Source organism: Eurosta solidaginis, chromosome 4 (genome assembly GCF_040869045.1).
Source record: "Eurosta solidaginis isolate ZX-2024a chromosome 4, ASM4086904v1, whole genome shotgun sequence".
NCBI lineage: Eukaryota > Metazoa > Arthropoda > Insecta > Diptera > Tephritidae > Eurosta > Eurosta solidaginis.
The window spans coordinates 266,048,940-266,068,519 of record NC_090322.1 but is presented as its reverse complement, the minus strand read 5'-3'; the positions used below and the strand labels follow the sequence as shown (position 1 = coordinate 266,068,519).

At 33.4% G+C, this 19,580-nt stretch overlaps 1 protein-coding gene across 8 annotated transcripts; it reads left to right on the top strand.

The window, feature by feature from the left end:
- The first annotated feature begins 1,306 nt into the window (after positions 1 to 1,306).
- On the top strand, positions 1,307 to 19,171 carry LOC137251420 (cytoplasmic dynein 1 intermediate chain). Of its 8 annotated transcripts, none has more exons than XM_067785946.1 (11): positions 1,307 to 1,460; positions 1,857 to 2,064; positions 2,131 to 2,277; positions 2,365 to 2,492; positions 6,418 to 6,450; positions 6,824 to 6,844; positions 8,271 to 8,318; positions 16,209 to 16,361; positions 16,440 to 17,204; positions 17,462 to 17,622; positions 17,696 to 19,171. In XM_067785946.1, exons 2-11 carry the CDS (start codon positions 1,910 to 1,912, stop codon positions 18,047 to 18,049), a joined length of 1,965 nt encoding a protein of 654 aa, XP_067642047.1. In that variant the 5' UTR covers positions 1,307 to 1,460; positions 1,857 to 1,909; the 3' UTR covers positions 18,050 to 19,171. The 8 variants fall into 8 exon arrangements, with proteins under 8 accessions (XP_067642047.1, XP_067642046.1, XP_067642050.1 ...); XM_067785945.1 differs by having other exon boundaries at positions 16,206 to 16,361; XM_067785949.1 differs by lacking the exon at positions 6,418 to 6,450.
- The last annotated feature ends 409 nt before the right edge of the window (positions 19,172 to 19,580 follow it).

Here is a 19,580-nt window from a genome sequence, read left to right as displayed (position 1 = left end):
CGTTTTGAGTCGTCTCTGCGCTTTTTGACGGTTTTTTAAAAGGCATGATAGGAATTTTTTTCTGTTTATGGCGCAGGACGGTAAGGTTGGCAAGAACCCCGCCCAGCCGACATGACTAGCCACAGAGCACCACTAGATCATGCCGACTGCCTTCCTTACTGCTCCATTGTAGATGCGATTCCATAACAAGATTTCAAACAAACTTATAAAATTAGTACTTCAAATTCATTAAAAAATTTACATTTTTAAAGGAAATATTGAAGCTAAATGCAATTTGTCAAAAGGAAATAAGAAAGAATGCGTTATAATGTTATTTTCATTCAAAAATTAAAAAATTTGTTTGTTTTCAGTAGTTTTACCGTTATTTTTAGAAACGAAAATTAACTTTCGAATATATGTTACTTGAGTTTAGATTCAAAGGTATGCTCCACAGGTATCTTAGCTTTCACACTGCTCAGCCAACATTTTCCAGTGATTAAGCTTCTTTCTCTATTTAGGCAGCGATCTAGGCAGACTCGCACCCAGCTTAAAACTTTAATAATAATGATCGAAATGCGAGTAAAGTCGGAAAAAATTATGGCAGAAATGGAGAGCTAGGTTGTAAATATATTGCTTTACACTACCCAAAACACACATATAGCTGCATGCTAACCAGGCGCTGCGTGACCTGAGCCCGTATCAAGTGTTACGATCAGTGACTGGAAACCGTTTCTATCCTCTTTGCATTAATCCGATCCACCATTTGAGAGTTTTTGTGCTTAAAAAATCAGTTTCGATCACGTATCGTAACACGTAATACGGGCACTGATAAAACAAAGGGAAATATGTAAAGAGGTGTCAAGGACGTATTTTGAAAATACTACGGATCCCACCCCGGTTTCATAGGGACACGGGTTTATTTTTCGATTTTTCGTAAATATCTTTGAACGAGTTAAGATTTTTATTTTCCGTCTTCGAATCATAAGAAGTAGACCCCTGTTCTTGCCTTTTACCAAACAAAATTTGCTGGGTAAAAAGAAACCCAAACAATCACGAACAAGCACAAAACAAATGCCAAATATTTTCCCGTCATTTCAGTTGTTTTACTCATTTAAAATCAAAAATTTACGTTGAAAACATTTTTGTTGTATTTTAAAATCAGCTGTTCGTGATAGAGAATGCTGAGAAAAAAATATATAAAATTGTGTGCAACAAAACTGATGATAATAAGAAAATTCATCCTGACGGGGCCATTATGGTAATGAAAAGTCAAAAGGCTTCGGGCAACCTATGCGACTTCCCCTGCCCAACAGAACATACCACTTGATTTTCCAATTTATTTTCCACACAGCTGGTAGCACCCATAAAGTGAATAATTTTCCAGACGGAGAAAACCAGAAAAATTATTTTCACAGTGAAAAAATGTTAAATTAAATACTTAAATTAGTATATGTGTTATCAAAACACCTAATATCTATCAGGTAAAGTTGTTTTTATTACCAAATAGATATATTTTTAGAGATAAGAAGAAATAGGACGGCAAAAACCAAAAATTTGTTAGTGATTTTCACTGAATTCCTCGAGATGGGTGCTGACACGAAGTGAAAATTAAATTTTTTAGCTGAAACAGATGCATTGTTCGATATTTCTGTTTGCATTATGTGGTAAAATATATGTATAAATTGAAATCCAAATAATATTTAGCATATGTTAATAAAAAGGAATAGAATAATTGTTTTTGCTTGAGTAGTGCAGCAACTTTGTATGACATCATCAATTCTAAAAAGTTTACCTTTCAATATTGCCTTTCTTCCATAAGCAAACACACAAATGAACATATCTACTTTTTTATTTATATATAACACATAAAACACCAGTTATCGAGGCGAGTTATAAAGGCCTAAACTAAGAAAACTCAATAGCCACTAATATGGACCGGAAAGCGGAACTGGAGCGTAAGAAGGCCAAATTGGCCGCATTACGAGAAGAGAAAGATCGCCGTAGACGTGAAAAAGAAATGAAAGATATGGAGGAAGCGGCCGGGCGTATTGGCGGTGGTGTTGGCATTGATAAGGATCAAAGAAAGTAAATATGTGGCTGAATCCACATACTTGTAAATGTTTTATTAACAAATATGGTGTATTTTTTCAGGGATTTAGATGAAATGTTATCCTCGCTAGGTGTTGCACCCGTATCAGAGGTACTATCATCATTGTCATCTGTAAATTCACTTACGTCGGATAATTCAAATACCCAAACACCAGACGCAAGTTTGCAAGCGAATACAAATGGCATTGCGTAAGTTGGTTATAATATGTTTTTTTTTATTAAGTCAATGAAATGATACATAATAATACTTTTACTTCCTTCTGAACTAAAATTTAGTGTCGTCAAGAAGCAGCCTTTAAACTTAAGTGTATACAATGTGCAAGCTACCAACATTCCTCCAAAAGAAACAATGGTATATTCAAAACAAACTCAAACTACTAGCTCCGGTGGGCATGAGCGTGATGGTGGGTATTAAAAATGAAATATAAGTTAGTGGTTGTTGTTGTAGCGATAAGGTTGCTCCCCGAAGGTTTTGGGGAGTGTTATCGATGTGATGGTCCTTTGCCGGATACAGATCCGGTACGCTCCGGTACCACAGCACCATTAAGGTGCTAGACCGACCATCTCGTGAAAGATTTATGTGGCCACATTAAACCTTCAGGCCATCCCCTCCCTCCCCACCCCCAAGTTCCATGAGGAGCTTGGGGTCGCCAGAGCCTCGTCTCTTAGTGAAACAGGATTCGTCACGGATAGGTGAGGTTGACAAAAGGGTTTGGAGAAGCTGGCAACCTGAAGGGTTGCGCTACACACCCCTTGAATCTGTTATTTTAATCGCCTCTTACGACAGGCATACCTACCGCGGGTATATTCTTACCCCCTTACCCGCTGGGGTGATAAGTTAGTGGTCAATGTTACTATTATCTAAAAATTGCTGTTATTTGCTCACACGCTGGTTTATAAAGCCATCAGCGCAAAATTGGTGTAACACTTCTGGTTCTAATGTAGTAGTTCCTTATTTCGTAAACTTGCAATATAACAATGGAGTAGGCCATATCTTGGTGTACGTAAATATGCCGTTTAAAGATTTTAATATAAAAAGAACCCATGTTAGACCATTATCAGCAGAAGCTGAATCCTCAAAAATTGGTGTTATATCAATTTTGCACTATAGCCTCATATAAGGTATCAAAACGTTGAAGCGCTTGAAATATTAGATAGTTTAACCATACTTAGAGTTGGGATTTTACCGGGTAATTACCATTTTTATGGGTAAATACCAGGAAAATATCCGGAATATTCCTTTTTTGTATCTTTTTTTGGGTATTTAAAAATCATTTGAATCGAAGCTGCTTGAAATTACAATTCAGCAATTAAATTTATACGTCAGTTCAAATTAAAAAATTTTCGTTTTGATTTTAAACAAACAACCCAGTAAACAATCCGAGTCAACAATTAGTCTGAAAGGAGTCCAACCTTTAGATCTTTTGCACTCGTTACGCACTCAATTAGGAGCCTGAAGCGAATGCTATATGCTCCTATTTTGCCTCTAACATAAGTGTTATACAGGCCTCCTTCTGATATTATATATGTGTCATAATTTTATCAAATTGGAGTCATAAGAGGCTCTAAGATGATAGCATTATTGAAGCTGATATTTTTCTGTCCATATTGAACTCCAGAACTGTAAGACAATGTTTATACGGTAAATATATTCACGCAAATAAAGCTACCCCTCAAACATGCTCACAGCGCTCATAATTTAAGAATCCGAAACGAGTCCAAAATAAGTAGGCAATGTAGGAATCAGAAAAGCGTCGAAACGCGTAGGAGGGTAAAAGAAAATTTAAATTTAGCCTTTTATTTAACGGCCTTAGGTTAGGAGCTTTTAACTTAGCATGCAAAAATTATCATTTATCAATTATTTATGTTCGTCACAACGAGTGTGGAACAAATTTTGAAACTTTGTTACGACAATTTTTCATTTTAATACAAAATGAATTACATTTGTACATTATTGTTACCCTTGCTATTCTTTTTTTGTATAAGCATCGACGTTTTTCCGCTCATGGACGCTTCTCGACATTTTTAAAGTGACGGCAAAGCTGCCACGCTTTATCCAGGCGTGTCGAACTATATATGACCCCAATAAGCGCTGACGATGCATAATAAATAGGCCATATAGGTGTCAGATAACCAGAGTTTATTAGAGTTAAAAATGACGCCGGAGAGTTCCAGTAGAGTATAATATGAGATGTTTAAACGCCTTTTAAGACTTATGTCGGACTCTTATTTAGGCTGAAATGATATACGTTAATAGGCTCATATAGGACGACCATTGCAAGAAGAGAAATACATTGGTTTCGGCCCCCCAAATGAGCACATACCGATTGTAAATGCCCCAATTTAGATATTTTTCCGACTCTTTTTTGACTTAAAATGTTTACTGGGTAAACTTAATTTTTGCAACGGCATGCATTGGCTAAATATTTTTTATATAAAACGCTGGATTACAGATTAAAACTAATTCAACCGATAGCGTAATGGATAACTACTCACCAATGTAGGACAATTTGGGTACATTTTGGATTGAATTTGTGTTTTTGTTTCCCATATTTTCCAAAAGATTATTTTTACTATTCTTTTGTGTAAATATTTGGGTATTTACCAAGTTTTACCATATATAACCAATTTACCGGGTATTTACCATTTGGGTATTTACCACTTTCCCATCTCTAACCATACTTTGTTTTTATAGACTTTCAATTTAGCTTCGGACTTGCGTAATGCTTAAATTTATTTCCTTATAGCTTAGGTCATACACTATATGTCTCATGGTTTTGCATGGGACTCCAGCAAAATCATTATTAATATCATTAATCTTAACGCTCATGTTGTTGTAGTAGCAGTGCTTCGCCTCATCCAATATGTGCGACCACTCGCTACTTGTCATCTATGTCCTCTAACTGCTGTCCGAAACTAGCACTTTCAATAGAATTGGACCAGAGAGATAAGAGTGTTATAGGCGTTGGTAACACATTCCAAATGAGGAAATGGTTGGGGTAATGTGGAGACTAAGAGTTTATCCCAGCCAACTTCCAATATTCTATTCGCTAAATGCTTCAATATTGAGTCCTGCGTCAAATATGTATTCGAATGGTTCCAGTGCTTAAACCCGAGGTTAAGTAAATCGTTTGCCTTCCTCTGGAAATGGTATTCGATAAGCTTCCTTTCCTCGCCCAACTTTCGGAGAGTAAGCCGTTGCAGCAACAACATAATAGACCTTGCATTAACTTTATGCACAGAAAAGAGCAGTAGATAACAGAAAATCATGCCCAAAACTTCTGTTATTAATACCCTTCTGGTAAAACAAATGTCGACGATCCTTAAAGGATAGACTTCCAGGAAGAACCTACAAGAACTTATCTACAACTAAGTTTTAGGGAAGGGCAAAGACCATTCCATGTTGAAAACTCTCATTTCGTAATGTTTATAATGCGATGCTCTCTATGATAGTGTCAACGAATATTTTTCTAAGTACAGCCCCTTCTCGCTCTCTCTCTTGAGTACTGAACAGACTGTTTTTATTGTTGTTTTTGTTGTTGTAGCGATAAGGTTGCTCCCCGAAGGCTTTGGGGAGTGTTATCGATGTGATGGTCCTTTGCCGTCTGTTAGAGAAACAGGATTCGCCGCGGATAGGTGAGGTTAATTGGGTTTGGAGAAGCTATATATTGCGCTGGCAACCTGCAGGGTTGCGCTACACAGCCCCTTGAATCTGGTATTTTAGTCGCCTCTTACGACAGGCATACCTACCGCGGGTATATTCTGACCCCCAACCCGCTGGGGTGACTGTTTTTATTAGTAAGCCTCTGCATTCGTAATTGGGAATGCTCCCGAAATGTCAGTACTTTTGGTATTAATAAATTCGGGTCGTTCCAATTCTAAGACCCAGCTGCTTAGTGAATGTGCTCGTGGATTTTCTGCTGTGTTAAACAATCTGGCTGGAATGCATTGACATTAAATGCAGAGCGTTCAATCTTAACTATTATACTAATTCAAAGTAGTGTATAAAAATTGGATTCAAGTTCCCTGTAGGCTGTGTTCCCCTCTCTAGGTATGTAGATAAAACTATAAAAAAAAAACACGAAAGTAGATTGCCTGGCGTAAGCATGTTTTGCATGTTATCAGTTGGTTTTCTTACTTTGATCAATTAAGTAATTTATTATACTATCAGCCTGCATCCAGGCATATCCTTTTCGATATGCACATATTATTTATAGTATATATTAAGTTTCCTCGAATAAATTGAATGTATAAAAAATATTACAAATAAATCATAATGAAATAAAATAACAAATACAGTTCTTTCTTGCCACTCCTCACCTCTATCAGGATACATGGAGGATTGGTGGAGACCACGCAAAGGTACTGGTATTTATTATTTCAACAATATTGAAATAAAAAACAATTTTAATTTTGTACATCTTAAGTTAACGAGTTTGCAAAATTACATGACATTTTCTGTTTGTTTAAATTGTCCACCAACATTTGGCTTTAGCGCATTGATTGCACATGCAAGCAAAATGGTCAGCTAAGTCACACTTTTTTGTATTTGCCTTTGCGTTTGCTAAACAAATTTTACCTTACAACATTTTGGGTATACATAGCTTTAATTTTTTATAAAAAAATATAATTTTTTAATTTCAAATATTATTGTATTTGACTTTAGTTCTCTAGCATAGATATGTATTAAACGTGTAATCATTTTATTGTGTTCTCTTTCATTTATGATTTCTAGCTCACGCTACGGATTACTATGGTGAGTGCCGTCAAATTTAAGGAATTATTTCAAAAAAATATACTATATTAAATGTACATATCTATATGTAGATTAATGTATACTCCTACTCTGAATGTTTTGTATCTATCGCGTTTATAGTTTTAGTTATATTAATTACTTAAAATTTGTATTTTACTTGTTGTATTGAGCAACAAAATTTTCTTTTTATTTTATGCCGTTGAGAACCTTCTTTTCATGTAATTAAGAAATTTTCGTTTTTGAAAGTAGGTTGATTAAGTTGTAGTTGTAGTTGCATACATTTTTGTTTCGTTTTTTCAACTCTCGTTTTTTATATACGAGTTCGAAGACTACGGCTCATTCGGCCATAGTTAATCTTATTTATTTTTAAGTTTTCATCTTTAAAATCGATTCAAATTATAATTTTTTCTCCACCCATTTTATTATTTCGATTTTTGTGAATCGACAATACATATGTTGGTTGTTTATATAAGTTGAAAAAAAGTAGTCTGGTAAAAAATTAAATTTTATAATTGAATTCAGTTAGCAATCGGCAAGTGAATGCATTCAATTCGAAAGAACAAAGTAATTTTTTTTTACCCATATGTACATTCTTGTATATGAAAAATTGCAAATTTTTATAGATATTGGCATATGTCGAAAACCGCTTACAGTTTTTTATTTGTATATCTTTTAGAGATTTTTTTTCTAAAAACAAATCATACAATAATTTTCATTATAATTCTTAATGTTAACTCGTCGTATGAGGACAAATAATTATTCATTGTTTTTTTTTTTTTTTTTGTCCATTTAAATATTGGTATACATAACAAAAAGGCAATTTTAATTTTCAAAATCGATATGATGCATGCTAATTGTTATATTATCATATAATGTTGGTTGATAAATACTGTGCAAATATTATTATTACTTATACAAAAATATATAAAGGAAATATATTACTTAGCGAACGTTCAATGCGTTCGGTTTGCTTCATCATTATTTAATATACAAAACAATGTTTTATGTAATCGACATGCATTTATAATTCAGCACATTAACAACGGTATTCAGTAAGCAATCGTATGTTTACAAAGAGAGAAGTTTGTGGTTAAGACTTGTTTGGTATACAGAATGCTATGTCGATAGTCTAGGAGGCTTAAGCCGTCTTACCTCAATGCCAAAAAAAATGTCTCATACCACAAAAAATGGCTCTAATTGAATTCAATAACTGAATATGAAATCGATTTACTGAATACTACTGCTAAAATACTGTGCTATTTATGTAGGTCTAAAACATATTGGGATCTTTATTTAATTTACTTAAATTGGATTTTTTGTTTGTTTAAATAAATTCAATTTCCATATAATATTCACTAAAGAAGCAAGTGAAAAACAGTAAAAAAAAAATTTACTTCAATGATCTTTATTCTATATATTTTTCAAGATGAGTACAATCTAAATCCGGGTTTAGAGTGGGAGGATGAGTTCACAGGTAGGTAATATCTGTACCAAAATATATTATGACAGTAGCGGAACGACATGAAGCAAAATAGGAACGTCAAAAATTCTCTGTGAAAAAATAAAGCTTTAAGAAAAAATTTTAGTTTTAAATTGTTAAAATATCTGTGAGGCATTATTAAGTAATAGTAGGTTAAATTTTAAGTTGAACTAGGCAAGTTTTTTTATATACAAAACAAATCTTAAAATGGCTAACAGTTCGCCTGGTTATTTGTTAACGCTTCTGAAGGATAAACATTTGTAGAAGATAATTATCTATAATCATATACATACATACATAACTACATATGTGTCCCGCCATCAACCTCCTACCACATTCAAATTCTTTTTCATAGCTGCATTTTGTATTATAAACATATAACACTACTTAATATTAATTAATTAACATTACAATTGTTTTCTTGTGATTAACTTGTACATTTTTATAAAGTCACCAATACTTTGTATACTTTCTAACTTATGTACTTTACTTACAAAGAACGAGTTCATTTTGTTTTAATGATTTACTCACAGGGTGGATAATTGATGGTTTTTGAAACGATTTTTCGCCAACCCTGGTCAAATTTGGCTTGTAGGCAAACCTGTTTCGTTTCGTGGAAACGTTTCCAGCATGAAAAATAACACTTTAGATGGCATAACACCAAACAGGTTTGTCTCCATACAAAATATGACAAGGGTGACGGAAAGTCTTTCCAATATATATACATCTACAAAGAACTACTTTAATAATATAAAAAAAATTTCAAAAACCATATTTTAACTATAGGGTATGACTTAAAAGTGCTTTTCTAAATTAAACTAGATTTAAATTCACGCAACCCCATTCAGCTGTTTTCATAGAGGGATAGGTTTCTAAAGTATCATAAATTAGAAACGGCTTCGATTTTCAGTTCTATTTATATTACTTTTAAAGTTTAGTTGAAACATAATTATGTTGCGCATTTTTAAACGGCCTTAGTGGCCAATTCAAGTCACATTTGCTTGATTCCAAAAGCTAAATTTATGTAAAGTTGTGAACACGAAAGTAGTAGTGAAGGCTCTAATTTTTTTTTTTTTCATTTATTTCAGAAAACAGTTCATTGAAATGTTGAACGAGAACCATGCACACCAATTTTAAAACCGATTTCCGAAAAATTCGGTCTAAAGAATTTTATTTAACAAAGTGCAAGTGTGAAATATCTCACAGCTCACATTGTTTGTGACATTTTGTTTACATTTATACTTCATACTCAGAAAGTTTGCTAAAAGTCCTTACAAGAAATTGGAAGTTCTTCAATTATCGAAATTTTTCAAATTATCGAAATCTCTTTACATAATTTTTGATACACTTTTTTCCATAAATGAAAAATACGCCAATCATTTTTCGTACTACTTTTTAAAATACAGACATATTTGAGATTTATGGCAGATATATAAATTCAATCATAAAAAGGTATAAAAATAAACCTCGTCAGAAAAACGTAGTGGGCATTGGGCCAAATCACTTTTTTTGGAGAGATTGATTCATAAGTAATTTCCCCATTTGTATCAGCCATTCAAAACTTCATTTTACATCCCCACATCTTACTTGCAATTCTGTCAAGCAATTTAAAATCATTTTACTTTTAAAAGCCTTTTTTGATTTTTTCTTTAACACCACACATATACAGCAATATTTTTAGGATATATAAATATGCATATACGTATATAAGAAATATAAATTGGGTGGAGAAACGTGAATATATCTAAGACAACTATATCTATTTTAAATAAAATATTTTATTTTGATATGATAATTTTTGAATTGGCTCTTGTGTACATTATTGTAAACCACTAGTTATGAAAGCATTTTTTTTTTTTTTTGGAACAACTCATTCAAGCCTCGCCAATTTAAAGAAAAACCAAAGGTAGCACGTCTCGAATTGAAAAAAAGGATCTGCTTTAATTTCAACGGAGGTACATCGCGTTTAATGCTATCAGTGAATGTACTGCCATATTGTATATCGACTGCAGAGTAGAATATTTCCCTATTTCGGCTTTCAGTTCCAAAACGCCCTCAACAGGAAAAACTTTCGAAAAAAGTCCTATATCAGAATTTATTTAAAGAACGCTTTACCTCAAAATTGTTATAAAAACTAGAGCTTACGACTTCTTCACAAACACAAGCGAGATTTTCGAGACCCGAGAAATCGAGAACTCGACTTCTCGCGAGATTCTCGTGTCTCGAAGTACTCGTAAATCTCGCGACCTTTTCGACTTTCAATTCAGGCGCTGCATTGGCAGTAATCTATACATTTCGGTATTTTTTACTTGTGGTTTGGTGGACATTTTTGCTTGTGCTCCAGAAGAAATCGTAAGCTCTATAAAAAACAGCCAATGAATCGATTAAATTGAATGTCGAGAAGTTCGCGAGCCTTACGACTAATTCGAGGAGAAATCTCTTCTCGAAAAAGTGCGAGAAATCGTAAACTCTAATAAAAACATCTTAAATCAGCACAAATGCAATGCGTTTAAGCAGATGAAGCAAATTCTGAGATGGCGCGATCAAATCCGGGATAGGGTGACACATTGGGTAATTGAGGTAAATGAATTCATCTCGAGCCCTTACCGCCAAATTGACGTAAGAAACATAATTTCCGATTTTCAATTTTTTGCAGCACTCGATACGAATCATTATATGTATGTTATACAAAAAGTTCTTTTTAAGTTATAACAAAAGTAATTAGGACGGCATTGACAACCTCTGGCGGCCCCCGTGGTGTGATGGTATCGTACTCCGCCCACCACACCGAAGATTGTGGGTTCACGCCCCGGGCAAAGCAACATCAAAATTTTAGACACAAGTTTTTTCAATTAGACGAACATTTTTCTAAGCGGGGTCGCCCCTCGGCAGTGTTTGGCAAGCACTCCGAGTGTATTTCTGCTATGAAAAGCTTCTCAGTGAAAACTCATCTGCCTTGCAGATGCCGTTCGGAGTCGGCATAAAATAAGTAGGTCCCGTCGCGCCAATGTAGGAAAAATAAAAAAAAGGAACACGGCGCAAATTGGAAGAGAAGTTCGGCCTAAAATCTCTTCGGAGGTTATCGCGCATTACATATTTTTAATGACAATCTACAGCAGCGAACAGAAAAATAGCCGTTGCACTCTTTTTAAAATTTACCCAATTAAGTTATTTTTTTATCTTCGAATCGTTTTTGAATCCTAAAAGATTCTACGGAAATTTCGAATTTTTTCGAAAAGTGCATATAAAACGGAAACCAAATAGAAAATTTAAAAAATAAACTGTGTATTGAAGACAGTTTTTGCGTAATGTTATTACAGTTTTCTAAAATCTTAGAGAAATCTAACATTGCAATTAACCAGCAATTAAATTAATTGGTTGTTTCGAAATATTTTCCTCAAACCTTTTTTATGAGATGTTTGCTCTGAGTTACACCAGCTTGCTCTATTGGTTTTTTGAAGGCTGCTCTGGTCTGAACTGCCCTCCACTTTTTTGGGTTCGTTAAACTGAGTTCTGAATCAGTATAAATTACATACATAAGTGCAATTGTCATCATAAGGCAATTACAGCTGTTAAAAGGAAATTAGCGGTAAAAATTATCTTATTTCATCAATTATTTTCGTCTTATATGAGTTTTGTTAATTTTAGAAAAAAAAACTTTACTGAATAGTGTAACGATAACTTAGCAAACTAACCTCGAAAACATTTTCGAAATAATTCGAAGTGAAAAATGTTCATGAAAATATTGTAATTTTTACACAAAAACTTAGCCTACTCAATTCTAGTCCAGCTTAAAAGATAAAATTATACATACATACTTATGCTTAGTTTTCATTAGGTCAAATTTGACCACAAACTTGGCATATCAATGTAAGCGGTCTGTCATAAAACGTCAAATGCGTCCGCCGTCCGTTATGAGTACAAAGTGACAATAAAATTTACCAATAAGTGAAAGCGGCTATTGCCCATCGGTTTGGAAAATTTGATATTCAAATTTCATTTGCTAAAATGTTTTCAATTTATTGTCGTTTGCCAACAGGCGTTTCATTAATAAATACTGTCAAAGCGTGTGAAACGGATTGTAAAATAAATAAGCAAAAAATTTTAGCGTAGGTTTAGACCACGCACTGCTTTATCGACAAAGAGTCAGTAATATGATATAATGGAAAGACATGACCCCAACTGACTATCGGGTGCAGTTTTTTATGTCAGCAATTTTGACCTAATGAAAACCAAGCATTATGAATGAAAATCCGAAATGCTCTTAAAAAAAAACTAAACGTTAAAAATCAATAGAAATTGCGCTACAAAACTTTGAGAGCTTCCTAAAATTCTAAATAAAGATTTTGTGAGTGTTTTTAATATAGTTTGGTTTTTGCCATTCAGCAATTTTTTTTTACTAATTAACTAAAATAAAAAAAAATAATTGAAGGAATTCGCTAATAGTTTTTGCTGCTATTTTCGTGCTTACAGCTGTACATACACATGCGCATTTGGGTAATATCAACTATTAATTTATAATTAAATATATGTACATATATTAAAACTATGTACAGCATTACAAAATTAACGCAAAAATGCACACATAAATAATTATTTATCGTTGCATTTGTTTTGCGCAATCTAATACATATCTTATTATCCAGCGCACATTATGATCACTTCACTACTCACCTTTCCAATAAACTTATGGAAAATTTGTTTTTACTCATTAAAGTTTTTTTTAATTTCACTAAAATAACTGCGCTAATAATAATAAATGTACGGTTTTGGGTTCCTAATATTCATTTGGATTTTATTAGTCGTATGACTGCAATAAAACTTAGCAATGCAGCGTTCTTCTCATGACTAATTCCAAATTTGAACAAATTATTTTATTATTACATTTTGCTCGAACTTTGGTGTTTAGACTTCTCTGGTTTAAAATTTAAACCAAGTTCTGTGCACTCCTTTTCACGAAACCCGATAGAATCTAAATTTTAAACCAAATTTGGTTCGGTCATGTTCATATCGCACACTTAGATAACAAGACAACAGCGATCAACTAAAAAATCGCAATGTTGGAAAATACAATAGTCAATACAATACAATAGTTAGTTTCCACCAAGCCGTATCTTGATGACTAGGGGAACTCATATTTAATAGAGTATACAGATCGGTAGGTAGTGAATTGCGGAACTCGGCATTATGCATAACTTCATAACTTAGCTCTATATTGACCTAGGGGTGCGATATGTAGTACAAAAAAGTTTTAGATTTACGCTCAAACTTTTAATTGTGTACTATCTCGTATATTACCTAACCTTCAAACATTTGAATCATTTGCACAAAAATTGTTGATATATTTTGGTAAATCTTCGCAAAGAGCAATCAAGTCATATGACATCACATCACTTCTCATAAATCGCATCAAGTCGTTTGTTATCACATCATAGCGCACGATATGACATGACGTATTTTCTCATATAACCAAATCACATCACTTCGTCTGATATGCAATGTGTTTGATCTCTTCCTAGAAGCATAAACGTGTAAAAATTAAATGCTAAGAATAGCCTAGTCAATTTAGGAAAGAAAGAAGGGTCAGTCAAGCTCGATATTTGAGCTAAATAGAAATTAGTCTTGTAGATTAAATGTCACGAAAAGCAGTTCGTCGCAAATATCTATACCCAATGGCTGAGCGCCCGGGGTCTTTATTTCCTTTTGAGGATATCGTTATTTTCCCTTTGTAGAGCAAATAAGATCCGTGGGAGTTATTCTATACTACATGCAACATTTGCGGATTACAGACTTTTGGACTAGAACGAATACCAAACCAAATAACACTTAGAATATGGAAAGGACATGATGTTAAATTAATGATGACATTTAAAAGGCAATTATACTTTAGCGGTGGTCAAATCTGGCTCGTTAATTTGTTACTCGGTTGTCGTTTTTATATGCTAGTTTTAAAAACTTATCGGATTCAAAGTGTAAAAACAAAGATAAACGTAATACAGTACCGACAACAAAATTATTGAGGCATGTGTGCATACCACTTTTATATGCTTCCACAGTTAATGCATCTTATTCAAATCTAATATTTTTGTTTGTGTTTATAATTTTTCACACTTTGCACGCTATCATATCATATACCAAAATACCACTTCCTAACCATTCACCAACGTTTTTTTCACCATTTTTTCGAAATCTAATATCTGTCCAAAAATTAGTTTAAAATCCCAGATCACGAATAGAACTATACATTATAATATATTATATATTATTTCTTGAAAATTTGAAAAAAAACTGTTTCCAAACATCCGAAAATTTGTTTTGCTGTCGCCTTTCCTTATTCGAAAAGAGCCCATCGAATATCGCCATCCTTTCTTAAAATTACTTGTTTAATATTTCCACGTATCTGGGTTCGTTTCATAGAAACTTCAAGTTGTATAACACATGTATGTAAACGATTGCTTTCTGAAAAAAAAAACATAATAAATAAAACAAAAAAAAAATGTCCAAGTAATTAAGTTTTGAACCAATTCAATTTTTATGTCCGTTCAAGATCGGACGACTGAGAGGAATATCACTATTTCGGCTGCCAGTTCGAAAACAAATTTTTTTTGTTTTATTTTTTTTTCAAATGTTGATTGTAATACGCCCAATCTCACAATTCTTTTGCGGAATGTTCTATCTCAGAACTTGTTTCTTATACAACGTTTCCACCAAACCCAAACACTGTGTTTGACTGTATCGTAGGACTGCTAATATATGTCGATAAATACCGAGAAAGGTATCGACAGATGCGTTTTTACCTCGGTTTCAATAATCCGAAAGCGAAAATCAAAAATTACGTTTCGGTCAAAGGATATTTTGCGTAAAAGAGTTGAAAAACACTGAGTTTGGGTTTAATGGAAACGTAGTATTATACGCCCTATCTTAACCCAAAACTTGTATATTGATAAGGGGCGTTTTCGAAACTGCAGCCGAGTTAGGGTGATTTTTTGTTCTGCAGTCGATGAATAATCACTTTCGGATGATTGGCTTTTTAGATCAGTTCAAGATATTTTTGAAACTTTTTCGAAATATCAAAATCTTTGCAAATCTTCTAGGCCTGTCTAACTACCCATATTTCGATTATGTATTATATTGCAATTTTAAGCTTGCCAAACTTCAATTCTTAAAAATTACCGGGTTTTCAATGTATCGATTAAATGCAAGTTCTGAGTATTTGCATACAGTTAAGAACACGAAAATAACAGCACAAAAATTTTAACATATGTTATCATTACTTTTCTTCTTATATTTATTTTCGTTAATTTAAGAAAAAAGTTTAAAATTGCTTACTTATTTCAAAACGAGATTTCGCGAAATAAATTTTTAAATTCCCACTTTTTTTTAGAAAGCTTTTGAGTATGCAGGTTTGTCAAAGAAATTTCGGGAAAAAAATCAAAGTTTAATGCAAGTTTTTTGAGAACTTCGAAATAGTACTTTGAGAAAAATCTATTTAGTTCCCGTTATAAAATTTAATACAGTTTATTCTTAAACTTACGAAAATAAGTAAATGATGAAAAAATTGCTATAATGTGATGATAATATAGCACCGTATGCAAATATAGTTTATATGTATTGATTTTAAACAGCAAAAGCCCTCGAAAGGACCCTTAAACCCACAAACAACTAAAAAATAATAACTTTCTATTATGTGCAGAAAAGCCAATAAATTCTAAATTATTTTTGAAAATCATAATATGTCGCGTAATAAAACAAATGAAAACGAAACAAAGCCATTTAAGCAACAAAAAAAAAATATAGAATTGTTCCTGTTCTGTCGATTGTCATGTTCCTCTAGCTGTGTTAGTTTTGTACATTAAACAGTGCTTGCATTTGATGCCCAAGGAGATGACGAAGAGAGCTCTCTACCACATTTGGACCATGGTTTTACCTCAAAATTACCACCTGGTTATTTGACGCATGGTCTACCAACAGTTAAGGATGTAGCACCAGCCATAACACCCCTGGAACAGAAAAAGGAACAAGAGGAGAAGAAGGAGAGTAAGTTTATTTGTGGGACAGAAAAAAAAGTTTTTTGTTTCAAATTCTAAAATTTTTGCGTTTTTTCGCTACAAATAGTTAAGGAACTTTCGGAGGAACAAAAGCAAATGATCATACTTTCTGAGGACTTCCAACGTTTTGTATTGCGCGCAGGTCGTGTAGTTGAGCGTGCGCTCTCTGAAAATGTTGATATCTATACAGATTATATTGGCGCTGGCGACAATGAGGATACCAACGATGAACGTTCACATGCTCGTCTTTCATTGAATCGCATTTTCTACGATGAACGTTGGTCGAAGAATCGTTGCATCACTTGCATGGATTGGTCTACACATTTTCCAGAATTGGTAGCCGCTTCATATCACAATAACGAAGAAAGTCCCAATGAACCGGATGGTGTTGTAATGGTTTGGAATACGAAATTTAAAAAACAAACACCTGAAGATATTTTCCACTGTCAAAGTGCCGTGATGTCTACATGCTTTGCTAAATTTAATCCTAATCTAATATTGGGTGGTACATATTCAGGACAAATTGTATTGTGGGATAATCGCGTACAAAAACGTACACCAATGCAGCGTACACCATTAAGCGCTGCGGCACATACACATCCAGTTTATTGCTTACAAGTTGTTGGTACTCAAAATGCTCATAATGTTATATCAATTTCTTCAGATGGTAAATTATGCTCATGGAGTTTGGATATGCTATCGCATCCACAGGATACTTTGGAGTTGCAACAACAGCGTCCATCAAAATCGATTGCAGTTACTTGTATGGCCTTTCCGGCGAATGAGATTAATAATCTGGTTATGGGCAGTGAGGATGGTTATGTGTATTCGGGTAAGTAAATTGAAATGAAATCTCTTATAAAATATGCGGATGTCGTCGAATAATGAAAATAATAGAAACTTTAATATTAATACGAGTAAGCAAAAGTTGTCGAAAGATTCATCGACATCGATAGCTATAAAAAAAAATATAACGCAGCATCAAAATTAAATTGAATTCGAACAGAAGTGTACAATTTCTGTTCGAAATTCTAATCAAAACGCCGCCCCCGTTTTCGATAATGCAATTATTGATGCATTCTCTTGCAGCTTGTCGTCATGGTTCTCGCACTGGAGTAAACGATGTCTTCGAAAAACACTTGGGTCCCGTAACTGGAATCTCCACACATTATAATCAATCATCTCCCGACTTTGGACATCTCTTCCTGACATCCTCAATCGATTGGACTATTAAATTGTGGTCATTGAAGGTAGATTTTAAACTGAGCGTATTATAACACTTTATCTAATCACCAAACAACTAAAATTTCGTGTTCATTCCAGGACACTAAACCGTTATATTCATTCGAAGATAATTCCGATTATGTTATGGATGTTGCATGGTCGCCAATTCATCCAGCCCTTTTTGCTGCTGTTGATGGTAGCGGTCGTCTTGATTTATGGAATCTAAATCAAGATACCGAAGTACCCACAGCATCTGTTTTGGTTGAAGGTGCGCCGGCGCTTAATCGTGTATCGTGGACACCATCAGGTTTCCATGTAACCATTGGCGATGATGCGGGCAAATTATATGTTTATGATGTTACTGATCATCTGGCGCAGCCGACACGCGATGATTGGTCGCGTTTTAATGCGACCCTCATTGAGCTCAAAATGAATCAAAGCGATGATGCTTAAATGAGATGTGCAAGAATCTCAAGCACATGAGATAAAACGAAATAAATAAATTGATAAAAAAAAAAAACAAGACTTAATGGATATTCGACTACATACGTACAATGGCAACTTAATATGAACGAAAAGGGATTAAACAAAATAATGCTATCCGATGTGTTTAAACACTTTAGCTGTAATGTCAAAGGCAAAGTCGTGAAGTATTCATAAAATGGAGACATTATTTATATTTTCTATGGCAATAAGTTTAAAGATTTAATTTAAAACTCAAAACAACATTTGCAACTTTTTTATTTAATAATTATATTTTAGTTTTTTTTTCAGTTTTAAGATGCTCTCATTTTTATGGAAATAAGATTTGTTATGTAGCATCTTTCGCTAAGTATTAATTCATTTAAATTTTATAATAATCCAATAAATTATTATTTTTTTAATGCGCTTAGATTTGCTGCTTTTTCAAATAAATGTATTCACTCCTTTTTATATTATGTATATTAAACATACTTTGTTTTAAAAATGAGAACTGATAAAGCAAAAACGTATTAAGAAACTAAATCAAGGTAAATAAATGCGCAGCTTTTACGTTTGAGCATGAAACATAACTTTATACTACAAATGCATAACATATGTGACCTGGAATCATGAAACGACCCTATTGTGCGAAAACAAGTTTTCGAGAAAAACGCCTTTAAAGTTTTCGTTTAGCTTGACTCTGTGTAGCGACCGGCCGTTGTGAACGAATTTTGTAATTAAAATTTAAGTAACTTCCCGATAAGCTGAAAGCTTGAAACTTGGAATATAGTTCAGAATCCGATGACAATGCAATAATAAGAAAAAAATCTCCGCTAGGTGGTGCATGTATCGAAATATTTCAAAAAATCGTGTGGTCCGATTTGACTTTAAATGCGATTTGTGAAAAAACTTAGAAAGATAGAAAACTGCGGTTTGTTCCATTGAAAACAGAGTAAAATTTCCTGTAAGAATCACTCAAAAAGTGAACAACGGTATTTTCGCACAATAGGGTCGTTTCATGATTCCAGGTCACATATGGAGAACAGATACTAAAGAAATTTATTGAAAAAATTATATAAACATGAAAATAAATAAAATATGTACCGAAATTGATATGACCGATTTATTTAGTTCTTTTCACTTTATTATGTTATATTTTATAATATTCGTTAGTAGACCAACCACCTGGGTAGCGTTCCGAAATGAAAAAGGTCTACTATTCATTTAATTTAGAAATTTGAAATCTGCTGGTGCTGTTTTACCTTGTTGTTGAAGCCTAACGTAGACAATCATCAAATGGATTAGTGGTCTCCAATTTGAAAACTGTGGCTGTGTGAGTAGAACTAAAATCATCTTATTGGCAGTGGTTTAGTTGTTGATGAAAAATCAATGAGATAGGACGTACGCACGCATGTTTGTTAACACACAAAAAGTAATTCGTAAATATGCCATACAAATACTACTTTATTGCTTGAGTCTAAGGAAATATTTAAACGAAATAAATTGTTAACATTAAAGCATG